Here is a 13953-nt window from a genome sequence, read left to right on the forward strand (position 1 = left end):
CAAATGGCTTCGCCAAAATTAGGTCGACAATATTAGCACCGTCTGCCATCGTGCACAGTTTCACCCGTACGACGCTAGCCTAGCCTACTGTATGAATGAATGAACGAACGAACGAACGAACGAACGAACGCTCTAAAACAAAATATATTAAACTTGGGTAAAACTGAAACAAGTAATGTGGTGTATAATTGTGTGAAATGTATTATGCAAATTGACTAGCAATTTCGCCAAACAAATATAAAGAAATAGGTTGCAGCAGTTTGTCTTTCGACTGCACTTGAGAAATCCGCGATGGGACTGAGCGCGAAATAGCTTCAGTGACTTCTTATAGTACAGATTCGCTGTCAATCAAAAGGAGATGCAGTCTTTCGACAGATCCTCCAATCATCACGCTGAAGCCCGGAGTCCGAGCCAGCCCACTCCTCATTCACCCCCAGAGACGCTGAGCGTCCGTGGGCGGGACATAATCACAGCATTTATCCAATGACCGTCTATTTTCGAGCACTGAAAAAACTGTTCAGAGCAGCCCCATTGAAGTCAATGGACGCTCGGCTTCAACAGGGAAATGCACTGACGCTACGGGAATGTATGAGAAGTAAATCGAGTCAGCCGACCTGCTATATGTAATGTAGCTGATTCTGAACGAACTCGTCTTCGAGATGAACGTGTTCTAACGCATTTTTAGTCAATAAATAGTTTACACAATAGTACATATTTGACCATTATTTTTTTGACATTATAGGGGAAGCTGAGCTTCCCTTGCAGTCTTAAAGAAATCCCCACTGGTATGGACCTAACTGTAGGTATGTACTCTCACTTTTGTAATCTCTACCTCATTAAAGTCTTTGGGAAACATTGGCTTTCTATGTCCTTCAATATATTAACCTTAACACAGTTCCATCTTTCTTTACTACTCTCAGTTCTCTCCAGCAGCAACAGACTCGACTCGAGACCCGGTCTCCTCTGGGGCCAATGACATGGTCTACTTCCAGTGGTGGAATGTAACTAATTACATTTACTCAAGTACTGTACTTAAGTACATGTACAAATTTGAGGTACTTGTACTTTCATTTAATGCAACTTTATACTTTCACTCAACTACATCTCAGAGGCAAATCTTGTACTTTTTACTCCACTACATTTGTCTGACAGCTTTAGTTACTACAGTAGTTACTTTTCAGTTTACTATTTTTCATAGCCAACCTGTCCAGTGAAAACCATGTATCCTCTATCTAAATGTGGTGATTTTGAATGTTTGGGATATACTGAAAGATTAAGTGTTCCTTTATGGGTTGACAAAATTTTCCTATTAAAGCAACATTAACTATTTAAACCCCTCTTGGATTAGCTATAAAATACATTGTCACAAAAATGAAAACAAGGCGGTTTTTCTGAATCATGAAAAGTTGACTTTTAGATACACGGTTCTCACCGGACAGTGACGCTACAAACATGATGATAGAATATGATGCATTGCTGTAGATTAAACTACCCAAGATTAGCTCAACTTTAAACATCTACAGCAGTAAAATGCAACATACACATTAATGCAGAAGTAATTTAATACTTTTTCTTTTGGTACTTTGATTACAAAATACTTTGAGTTTGCCACTTCACATATCTTTTTTCCAAAGATAGTTTCTGTCATTTACTGTCGTTTCTATCACGTTGATGTCATTTCAAGTGTTTGTTTTCAAACTAAGTTTGTTTTTAGTTATTTGATGCTATAAAAACAGTGCTGTGACATGATTGACAGCTGTGATTGACAGGTTCTCTGAGCGACTTTTTTCCGGGATCTTCGGAGGACTGAGGAGATTGGAGCTTTAAATTTAATATCTAAATTTCTATAATTAATTATTTCATACCGTCATAAGTCAAAAGTCAAAAGTGCAGGGGCGTGTGCTTGCGATTGATTCAGTGAGAGTGAAGGCGGGGCCTTGATTTCACGGCTTTACTTCCCGCTCACTACTGCGCAGGTCTGGTCCCGAAATCGCAACTGCGCAGACTCAAGTCCCAAGATGTCAGCGCCATATCGGGACACTGGCGGCTTCAGTTCTCACCAATGGAAAAGAGCGAAGGGGCGTCGTCCATCTTTTTTTACAGTCTATGCTCTATATATAGAACTGAATTGCTCATAGAATTCTAAACTGCCAGCAGTAGATGAAGCCACCGGAAGTGCTCTGGCGGCCATTTTTACTATTCCCTACCGACAGAGGGCATCGCGGCATGTGCGGCGTTTAACTGCGAAACAACACTCATGTGGCAAAAGTGCCCACAGGTTGTAATTTATACATACTATGTACCTATTAAGCACAAATGAGTAGTTATCCCCATGTAGAATGGACATAACGATCATAATCCTTCCTGTTGATGCTCATTGTTCATAATGTTGACAAATTTTACATCTGCATAATTTGCCAACATTATTAACTCTTTTTTGACTAGATTATATAGTAAATGTGAACTAATTTAAGCAAAGTGACATCAACAAGTTTTAAAGTTGTTAATAAAAAGGACTAGTTTTATAATATATTTTTAATAACCACAATGAATGTTCAACGTTAACAAAAGCTACAAAGCATAATTATGTATTCAGAATAAAAACTTAAAAGCCTGCAAAACATATGTTTGAAAATGCCTGCTGATATCTTACCTCAGTTTCTTAAACTTGTTTCTATTGAGGTAACACCTGCGCCGCTGAAGGTAATGCTGCTGCAATAGAGTAACATAACACGCTCACACTTAATAAGCAGGGGAAAAATGAGAGTCCAAATAAATAACTAATTATATATTTACGAATATTTCAGTGACTGGATAGGTAAAAATTACTCACCAAAACAGACGATTTCCCATTGAGACCCATAGGAATACAGAATGTTAGGGAATACCAAGATGGCGGCGCAGTAGCTTCACTGTTGTGACGTCATGAGCAATCCAGTTATATAAAAGTTATGTCGCAACTCTTTTTCAACGGCGCTGCACTAACCACAAATCCCTTGTTTAACATTGGGATAACAGAAGGATACCAAATTTTAGCAACGTACTCGAACTGATTGGCAGATATTTTCTGTATTTAAATGATAATAGGCTCTTTTACTTGTAAGTCGGGACTTCGTTTCTTTATCCGTTGGGCGTTCAAATTTCTCACATTCCTTTTAATAGAAGTGGCCCGTCTCTGTTAAACAGTCTCTAAGGGATACACAGAAGACACATGGCGTGAATAATGCAAGGTTTGACAAGACTATACCCCATTTTAATCCCATATCATTACTTGTTCCGATGGGACATGTTTCCATTGATCATGGTATAAATACAACCACACACTCCTGGGTAATGGTATGTTTGGGCTTTCAGCGGGACAAGTTTTTGAGCGGTTATGCAGACTATTTTTAGGGGTGCACACCGCCCCCTGTCAGTAGTACAAGTATCATCCCTATGCCCTAATCACTACGGGGGGAAAAAGCAATCCATAAAAAAAGGAGTTGGTAAATTAGATGTAATTTAGGAACTTTGTAATGTACATACCATTGAAGGTTTAAGAAGAACACGAGATAAATCCAAATAATATGTTGCCATTGCTCCTCATCATAGCCGAAAATAAACGAGTTAATATATGGATGAAACTGCGTCTGTTACTCGATCTGGCCACCAGATGGCAGCAGAATCAGTTTGAGTTATTACTCGACCGAGTGCGCAATTGTTTTTCTTTGAGAAATGTGCAATCCAAACAAATAATTTATGGTGTTTTAGATTTTATTTAAATCATTGTATTCATGTCATATTAAAGCGATTTATCTGGATTGATTTAACACATAAAAGCCTACGAATGAAGCACCACTCCGCTCCGGCCATCACAATACAGCTCATGGTTAAAAATGTTTGTATGAGATTCGTATTTTATTTATTCTTCTTTACAGTGATTTAGTATAATTTTTAGTGTGTTTGAATCATTCAAATGTACGCAGTATTTCCGGTGGTTTCAGATTTACTGTAGTTAACATTTTCTCAGGCTGCATTGAACTTGTTTATTATTTAAGGAAACTCATTCCTCAGCTTTAAAATCTGTAGCTTAGCTTTGACTAAACATTAGTACAACTGTCTATGAACGAAGCTTCTCTTTGGAGAAAAATCAGATGGCAAATCTTACAATAAATACAGACGTGACGCACTACGCTCTGCCGTTCAATAAATGTCCACTAGATGTCGCCGGAGCGCATGAAGAAATGATGACGCACTGAACCACATCAAAAGACCGTTTCATCAGGATATTGAGCAAACAGATACAATGATTTTCTTCACCAACGCAAGACATCATAAATGCTTTATCTGCTTCTCTGCAATAAATACAAACATGCGACATGTGTGTAATCAACCCATGCTTTATTTCATTTGTTGCATATAAAAATATGTAGTTTATGGACTTTAAATCGATTGGATTTGGATCTACAGTACCATCAAAGAGATAAAAGTATCCACTGAAAGAAGTCAGTTTCAGTTTTGAATGAGCAGAACTTAATCAAACATTAAAGTAATGATACTGAAAAAATACCAGGAATAAAAATTAATAAACATAATAATAGCCACGATTGGCTTTGGTCCAGGGCTGCTAAAATCTACAGTATACGTGTCAGAAAATATGCTTATTTATTTAAACATCTGAAACTGTTCAGTGCACAAGCACATCTACAAGGCTGGATGAGACGAAGGTAGCAGACGGTACCTGAACGAAGTTGAAGAACAGCATGGAAATAGAAGATTACAAGCAGCCAAGCACCTCTAGGGCAAACTGAACGATTTCAATGCAGATCTGACAGTCTATTGCATCCACTGCATTGCATATGGCATCCAAAACCAACGCAATGACAGCAGTGTTCACTATGTGCCACTTTTGGACCAAAAAAATAAAAATGAAAACCAACAAAATAAATCAAACTAATGTCCTAAGCTTTATCTTTAAATGCAGCGCATAATATGCCCTGATACCCTGGCAGCAAATGGGTTAGACATCGTTTTGGACAGTTCTCTAACAGGTAAAAAGACAGAACATGTACAGACAGACAAATAAAAGATGTTTTAACGTTAAGGCACAGCCCTGGGGCCAAACGCCAGTGGCAACTTCTCTCGTACTGTTTGGATTTCCACACAGTTTTTCATAAACAAGCTTGAAAGTCCTTTTCCCCCCCATTTTCAATTTTATACAGAAAATTCTTGTTTTTCTTTTTTACACTGAATATTATTTATAATAATAAACATTCTCTCAGCAAGAGTTTACAAATACATCAACTCCATCATTCGGGACGAAGTTTTGAATCTGTCATCATTTACAACAAACATTACAATATATACAGGAAAATAAATATATTGTTGTAAACAGTGAGAAAAATAAAATCCACAATTAGGTAAGGTCATCTGGTGAGGAAAGAAATATAATGGCACAAACTTAAAAAAATAAAAACAATATATATATATATATATATATATATATATATATATATATATATATATATATATATATATATATAACAAAATCAGTACTACTAAAAAGTCAGAGTTCAAGTTTCTGTGAGCATGTTATATTTCCTACAGCTTTTAAAAAGGTTTGTTCTATGTACACGGCAAAAAAGACAGTAGTTTTTAGTAACTTGCAAGTCCACACGCTCTGCGCTACAGTTGATGGTCTACAGTACTGCTTTCAAACAGAAGCAAAACAGCAATGTAATAAATAAAACCATTTACACATATAAATAATAATTCATTATTAAAAGCCACTGATCACTGCGTGTCGCATAGTGCAGGGAGGGAAATTTTGGCATGAAATGCGCGAATGCTGAATTGACGCTAAACTGCATCTAGCCCTAAGAGAAAATCTCTGATCTAATGGGATGAATCAAAACATTAAACAAACAATGAAATCATGCCACACCAACAGCTCGCGTAATCATATTTCGAAAGGCATTGCTCAACACGTACTTTTGACCTATAAAGTAATAGTTTCAGCATTATGATAAAAGTTACACTTTCAAAGGACATTTTCTGGACACGTTTCATTAGAATTATCAAACAACAATTATAATACTTACATATTCATAGTTATACCTTTAAAATATATCATTCATTAAAACACATGTTCAACCACCAATTTCATGTGTTATATAATTGTGTTATCCATTATATACTCTTTAGAGGTGTAACCATGAATATTTAGTAAATAAAATATTTAGTTTTGTGATTTGTGATAATTGCCCAGTTTATTCATGTGAACACTTATGAGGCATTATGAATGCATTAATAGGGATGCCACGGTGTGAGTTTTTGATGGTTAGATTACCGTCTGATGAAAAAAACAATCGAGGTTAATCGGATTTATGATTATTTTTTTGACAATTTAAGCAAAGTTGTATATCTCAATTTATCCCTTTTAAAGCACCACAGCTATAAAAATATTCAAGTCACTAGTTTGATGTTGTAACTACATCCCGTCCAATTTGTACCTTTGTTTTGTTCAGTAACCCTCAGTCATTCAAATGCTCCCAAACAGCCGATTTAAGTTGCTTTATAGTGGATATGAGTCTAGTAGATTGAATTCTTCTGTAATATTTTGGAGTTTGTGTGTAGCTCCAGTTTCATATGAATTGAAAGTTCAAGCTCAGTCCGCGATATTTGGTCAAGCACCACGTGGAAACTGTCCATAACATCATAAAAGCCACACATTTAAGCTAACACCAAAAAAACTCAATTTTATATATGGATATTTTTGCCACGTGTAAATAAAACATTTAATGGGTTTTAACCATAGATTTGAAACGTTTGTGGTTAAATTAACTTTATTTTATTTTACATTTTTATTTGTGAAACCGTATAATCATGACATCCCTACGATTTAAGAATACCTTCACTTTTAAGTGTTACCAAAATCATTGCTCTGAAACAAGATAAAATGCACTATATATATATATATATATATATATATATATATATATATATATATATATATATAGCATTTGTAGGTGAACTGTATTAAAAGGCTCATTGGAGGTAAGTGTTTTACAAAATAAATAAAAAATGACATATGCCTTCTTAAATACGAAAGGAGAGGGTTTGTGCGACACAGCAGTGATGTATGATGCAAACATACAACCTGACGCAGGGCGACCGTCACGTTGCGTACTTGCAAGTTACCCTTCACGTTAAGGTTCCTTGAAAACACAACAGTTGCTGTTTTGTTATTAAAAGTAACATAAAAATCTATATGTATACCGTACAAAATCATCCAAGAGGCCATGACAGCAACAGGTTGTTTTTTTTTGTGTTTTGTTTCAGTCAATGTTTAGGAAGACTCAAAACGTAGAAAAAAGGTCTCTGAAATCCAAGGAAATGCGCTCCTTTCTATGTTTTTCCCGCTGGCCAGGGCTGGTGTTGTTTTTGTGGGAGAACTCTCCTCCAATTTCTTTGTGCAGCGGGCGTCTACAGTAATGGCCCTCCTTACGGTCACATGACCTGGCACGGGAGAACCAGAGAGAAGAGCGGGAGGAGGAGTGTCAACAGACATCGTTAGACGTGTGCCGGGCGAAGGTAAACAAAAAGTTAGAAAAATCAAGAGGACTAAATATTATTCCTGAGTGCAAATAAAATGTCATCCTACTGAAGTCTTAATGTCCTCTCGTCTCCAGGCAGCTCGTAGAGAGACAGAATGAGACACAGAAAGAGGGAGGCCGAGGTCTCGGAGTGCAACGTGCGCTTTGGAACTCAATTTTACAGTAAATTATTACATATTTCAAGTTTTGTGCCATCATGGCATTCAGTTCACGCTATGTGTCTGCAGGCTGCTCGTCTTCCTCCTCGTCCTCGTCCTCTACCATGCTAGGTTCCATGGAAACTTCCTCAGAAATGCCCTCCTCGGCTTCCAGTATCTCTGTGGATTCCGAGTCTTGTGTGATGATTGTTTTGGAGTCACTACAGCTGTTGTCCTCCTCCTCTTCCTCCTCGGCCTGGCTGCCGCTGTCCTTCTCCGTATCGGACTCAATGTCCTCTTCTAGGGTCAGTTCGAACTGGAACTTCTCAGCCCCGCCAGAGCGGTTGCCCTCTTCGGGCTGGTCCAGAGTGGGAGACGGGCTCTGAGGAATGGTGCTCTGGTACCACTCTCTGTTGTCCTCTAACGTGTCCAGGATGTCCTGGGCGTCCGGGTGTACGAGGTCGGCCCACGTCTCCCACAGTGGATGGACAATGTAGTCGATGAAGCCCACCTAGAAACGGAGAGACGTTTGTAAGCATTTCAACTACCGCTTTCGTTTTGATACAGGCCTGGTATTACAATCAATTTCAAGCATTAGGCTTCTATAGCCTATTCATGTCAAAATGTTATATTTACGATGTGCAAGGATGCAAATCAGAAGTGTTAAAAATAGTCTATCGTCATATCAGTAACGACAACCTAGTGTTCTATCATTTTGCGTTGCTTTATATCTGTGTATAATTTATTCAAAAGTTTAATAACTCTTGTGCAAATAGTTATTCAAGATTACAGTTCTCATTACAGGTAGACCGATATCAGTTTTACAGATGAATCAAGTGTTTAATAAAACAAAAATCTATGCTGAGAGTTTTTTCATCATTTCAAAATAAGAGTAAGAATAAGAATATTCTTTTAAATAAGAAGAATAAGAATAAGAGTGTGTTTCGGGCTTGTTTATTCACCAAATCTTAATTGTTTCTGGTCATTATTGGGATTTTAGTTTAAAAGCTGCATCTGGGATTTTATTCATTTTGGACTCTTTTTCATTGCTTGCCATAGTAAAGAGAGAATACGAATTTGTTTGACATTTTATAAATCGATTTTAAAACTATCAGCCTTTCACAACACCTTAGGTATCGGGAAAATCCAGGGAATTACAGCATTTTCACACCACACTCAAAGTGTAAAAGCAACTTTAATGTACTGAAACCAGTCACAAGTTTACAGCTCACTCAAGGATACTCCAGACATTTGTATCAATATCTTAAAAAGTAATGGTGTTACCTGAGTCTTCTCAACTGATGCGTTATGTTTGTCACACATGGGGCTGATCTCCATCCCTCGCTCTCTCTCTCTGTCTCCCTGACTGAAGAACTCCTCCATGATACGATCCGTCCACTGTCTGTACAGCTGCAGCGGTTTGGTGGGGTTACTGAGATCCGCACAGTGGACCATGTTCTGTAGCACCTGAAAAACACACGCACAGTTAAATGCCACAGATTGCAGGCCTTGTTGACTGAATAAAATAAATTCCTTGTTGAGCTTAACAAGTCTAATTCTGGTACAATCATTTAAAAAAATAAATTTCTTTGAATATTGAATTTATTGCTTGTTTTGACTTGGTACATTGTAAATACAAATATCTCACTTGTATCCTATCCGAATAGTTATCCAAGAGCAACACGCCAGAACTGGTGACCTTCTTCGTCTCCACCATTGTCTTCAGATCGGCCAGCAGGTTCATGTGTTTGGACATATCAGTAGCTAAGACCTTCAATAACGATAAACATACACAGTGAGCTATGTAAAAGTAATATAATATATTTAATTTCAAAATAAAAGAATAAACTAAAAAAACAAAAAATTCAGAATACAACAATTCGGTCGGCAGAACATACGACATCTATGACCATCTTGCGCAGCGATTGTCTCTGTTTTTTGTTGAGGTTCTGGAAGATGTCACAGTTCTCCTCCTGCAGGAGTTTGAAGCCGACGGCGAGATGATGGTTTTCCAGCACAGATGCATCATTGTACATGAGCGCCAACTCTGAGTCTGCGAATACACACGTTAACACACACAAAAATTTACAAAACCGCTGGAAATTCTGTAATGCCCAGGGTTAAAATAGATTTAGATTTAGTTTAATTTGTTTTCACTCTATCACTGTTTTAGTTTAGTTTTGGGCTGTTAATGTGTTGACTCATCATTTAAATGTTTAACATTGTTATATTTCTCCAGCCTCTAGCATGATTGACGGTTTACTACTATTTAATGGCAAATTTTATAATATACTGCGTTGCAAAAAATATTTTTCTTGCTCAGTATTTTTGTCTTGTTTTCCAGTAAAAATATGTAAATATACTTAAAACTTTCTAGAAAAGCACAACTATATAAAAATGCAATGCAGTATATTATACCACCAGTAATACTAGGCAGCATGTGAAAATTTTACAATTTCCACAACAACGGTAAACATTTAAAATATATGTCAATACATTAACAGCCCTAAAATACTAAAACTGTACTTAAAAACTAAATATACTGAAAAACAAATGCTAAACTGGAACTAGAAAACACTGAGGGAAAAACATAGTGAAAACAAATAAAAAAAAGAATTACAATGTGTGTATATAAAACTAAAATTTGCTGACATTTGTATTTCCTGAATATATATTTTAGTGTTCGTATCCAAATATGTTGTTTTCATTTAGATTAAGTTTATTTATTGTTTGGGTCACACTTTCTTTAACTACTATGTACTAGCATTTAATACATACCAGACTATTTATTTACTGTGTAACTACGTGTTGTTCTGTAGACTTCCCACATTTGCTGCTACTGAGGTTACGGGTAGCTTTTGGGGTAAGGGTTGGTTTAGGGGTAAAGTTAACATTGTAACTACAAATGCATTTAAATGCATGTACTTTAAATGTAATTGCAATGCAACAACATGTATGTACATAATAATCACATTGTATCATTTGATACAATGTGATACATTGTATCAAATGATAAAGTGCATAGTAGTTAAGGCCATCTAATATAAAGTGGGTAAATGTTTTGTTAATGATAGTAGCCTTGCCATGACCTTGAAATAATTTGCACATCAGTGTGTGTATCTGCAAGCTTCTACTGTGATGGACACACAAACAGCAACAGAACTTCATCACCGTCCATGAGAGATTACAGTGTGTGAGGCAAGCAACCGTCGGCTCGACACTCACACACTAAAGCCTTTCACAGACAGCTACACACACTCATGAGCCCTGAATCGTATTTATCTGTCATATCAGTGCATCAATTCTGCTCATGCCCAAATAAGTTACATAAACAGGCAGGCAGTTGTGCAGCTATTAAGACAGATGTGTGCTGCTCTTTCTGTCGTTCTAGAGCTGACGGATTTGGGCTGTCAATAAACATCAGACTTATCTTCTCTTAAAGGTTCAACAGTTCACTCAAAATATGCACATTCATAAAACATGTTTTTCCAAATCGGTTTGACGTTCTTTCTTCACTGGAACACAAAAGAAGACGTTACGCAGAATAACAGCCTCAGTCACTATTCACTTTCATTGTAAGGAAAAAAGGATGGAATGAAAGTCAATGGCAACTTAAGCTAACATTTAGCATCAACTGTGTTTCAAGGAGGAAAGAAACTTCAAAGAGCAGTTCATTATGATGAAGGGTTTAAAACCCTGTGAGCTTTGGGCATCAAATTCAAGTTTATATATATTATTATTTATAAATCTTAATATTAATTCCAGTCCTCAATGCTGAGTGGTCAAATACAGGGCTAAAATACACAAAATCTGTTGACATTAAAAATTGAATTATATAAAATAAGTAGCCAAATAGATTCCCATCAATATTTTGATAATTCAATAAATTAACAAATGTGGAATTGCTCTGATATGGTTTCACTTATTTTTTAGAATAACCCATATATCCATAAAGAATACTTACTGGTGTTAATAAGGAACTGGTTTGAGACACCTGGGTGGTCTACGTCGTGAATTGCACTGGCAAAAATGGCAGCAAGAATTTCAAGGTCTGTGAAAACCGCCTGAAAGAGAGCGACATATTGATGTATGGTCAGTACTGGAAAGCAGATATTATATTAGACCACATACCTTGTTATATAAATAGTATATATAGCAAGTCCTATTCAGTGTAGTGTGCATTAATTCTCAGCACGCTTTGAAGGGACAATATTTTACACATTTGTAGCATTTTATTCCCCCCCTCCAAAAGTTCACTTATAATGTTAGTTAAGGTCTCTAAACCTATGTGCTGTGTTAGTTTTGTGCTAACACATTTTGTATTCCTGGTAAAAATGACCGGCCCACTAAGATTGATTATAAATCTCTCATATTTCATACATTATTACAAGATATTGCATTAGATCTTTTTTTTATCAACTTCTTTTTTTAGTAATTATGACATAATAAATATCTGAACATAATTTTAAAAAAAATATCTATATATATTTATTGATAGAAGGATTTATTGAACTGAGCTCATACCAGACTAGTGGGGCACACTGAGGAAAACTAAAATATATATAATAATTACATAATACATCAATAACCACTTGCTTGATCTGAACAAATAGGTATAATTTTGAAGCTTAGAATCTTGACTTTACAATGCATATCTCTGATCCTACCTTTAATTTGCTGACAAATAAAAACTGTTTTGTTCACATCATTTGCAAATTGCTATCACAATAATTATAAATCCATAAAAAGAAGAGCCATGTGTTATATATCATTGGAAAGGTCCCAATTTGTGGAATGGAATGAGCAAAGTTAGTTTCACTCAGAGGCCAAACTGCAGTGTATGAAATTCTAGTGTATGAAATTCCCACTGAACTTTCTATGATTTGTCCCTTTTAAAATGCCTGTAAATATTGCTAGCACCAGCTCTCACCTCCAAAGCAGGCGTGGAGAGCAGGACGTGTGTGGACTGGGTGACATCAGCTGCATGAATATTATTGTGATACGCAACATCTGCATGGTAATGATCTTCTAAGGTCATCAGGTACGTTATAAAAGTGTCCAAGGGAATTTTAAATGTTTTGAGTAAGTCTCTCTCCTGTGGGAAGGAAAAAACATAGAAACGAGATAGAAACATAAATACAAGTTAAACATTGAGCCATAAATAATGCAGGCTGAGATTTGTTTTACAACGTTTTACATGGCATTTGATTGGATTATAAAAGTTGGCTGTGATATTACTGCCAAACTGAAGCAAAATTGACATTAAATTGACATTGATATTTTGCCTTTAGAATAAAGTGTATTGTTGAATTGCACACAATAAGACCAGTAACATACAGGATGGTCAAGTAACTAGTCATGTTGTCTATAAGGATGAAAGCATTGCACTGGTAAATGTCCGTGATTGGCCTCACCTGAAATATGGTGTACATCATCACTGTTAAAGGCCTGTTGCCTGAAAACTCGGTGACGTTAAAAACATTAAGGCCCCATTTGTTTACGTCCTCCAATTCCTGAAACAGACCAGTGTATCATTATTAGATGGCCAGTAAAGGTCATGCAAAACACATTAAAACTAACATTGGTCTAGGTTGCGTAACCATTATACAATGTTCTAGAATGATCCAAGACTCTTTTACAACCCCCCAAAAAAAAACAGACGAGTTTGAGGTAAAGCTAAGATTGTATCGTTAGTTCATCTGAAATCGATCTGAATCCCCTGCTGAAAAGCCCAGCTGCTAATGTTCTCGTCAAACTGATTGAAAATATAAATTCTGTCATCGTTAGGGCTGTCACGATTATGAAATTTGGCTGGCGATTACATAAAACATAATTGCGATTATGGTGGCTAATTGTCTCTTTAGGGCTTTCACGAATAATTGTCATATTTCTTAAGGTGTATGTGTGCTTCATACATCTTAAGAAGTCATTTTTACATATTTAACTTCAAATTTATTTAACATTGCGTGAATGAACCTGCTTTGGCCAGAAACATTTGCCATTACACGATCATTAAATTAAAGTGAAACTGGAGCGCCTTGTGTTTACTATCAAAGTGTTTATCTTTTTGCTGGAGTTTGGCACAAGCCTAGCATTTGAGAAGTGCTTAACGTGCTCTTCCGGACAGGAGCTGCTCTCGTTGACATCTGCGGTGCGGCTCAGTGATGATCAGAGTTTAAATGAATGACACACAAACACGAAAAACAGTATGGTACCAAGCA

The 13953-nt window shown here is 36.5% G+C and overlaps 1 protein-coding gene across 9 annotated transcripts in view; it reads right to left on the reverse strand.

The window, feature by feature from the left end:
* Positions 1 to 4367: 4367 nt before the first annotated feature.
* The window catches only part of LOC127636525 (cAMP-specific 3',5'-cyclic phosphodiesterase 4D-like), a 268642-nt gene continuing 259056 nt past the window's right edge, over positions 4368 to 13953 (reverse strand). For all 9 annotated transcript variants that reach the window (XM_052117068.1, XM_052117067.1, XM_052117070.1 and 6 more), the window contains 7 exons: positions 13147 to 13245; positions 12663 to 12827; positions 11697 to 11796; positions 9631 to 9785; positions 9381 to 9503; positions 9017 to 9199; positions 4368 to 8243 (listed from right to left, as the gene is read on the reverse strand). In XM_052117068.1, coding sequence (XP_051973028.1) covers positions 7809 to 8243; positions 9017 to 9199; positions 9381 to 9503; positions 9631 to 9785; positions 11697 to 11796; positions 12663 to 12827; positions 13147 to 13245 — 1260 coding nt within the window. In that variant the 3' untranslated portion in view covers positions 4368 to 7808. The remainder of the gene's footprint in view (positions 8244 to 9016; positions 9200 to 9380; positions 9504 to 9630; positions 9786 to 11696; positions 11797 to 12662; positions 12828 to 13146; positions 13246 to 13953) is intronic.

The sequence above is a fragment of the Xyrauchen texanus genome, chromosome 44 (assembly GCF_025860055.1).
Source record: "Xyrauchen texanus isolate HMW12.3.18 chromosome 44, RBS_HiC_50CHRs, whole genome shotgun sequence".
Classification (NCBI taxonomy): Eukaryota; Metazoa; Chordata; class Actinopteri; order Cypriniformes; family Catostomidae; genus Xyrauchen; species Xyrauchen texanus.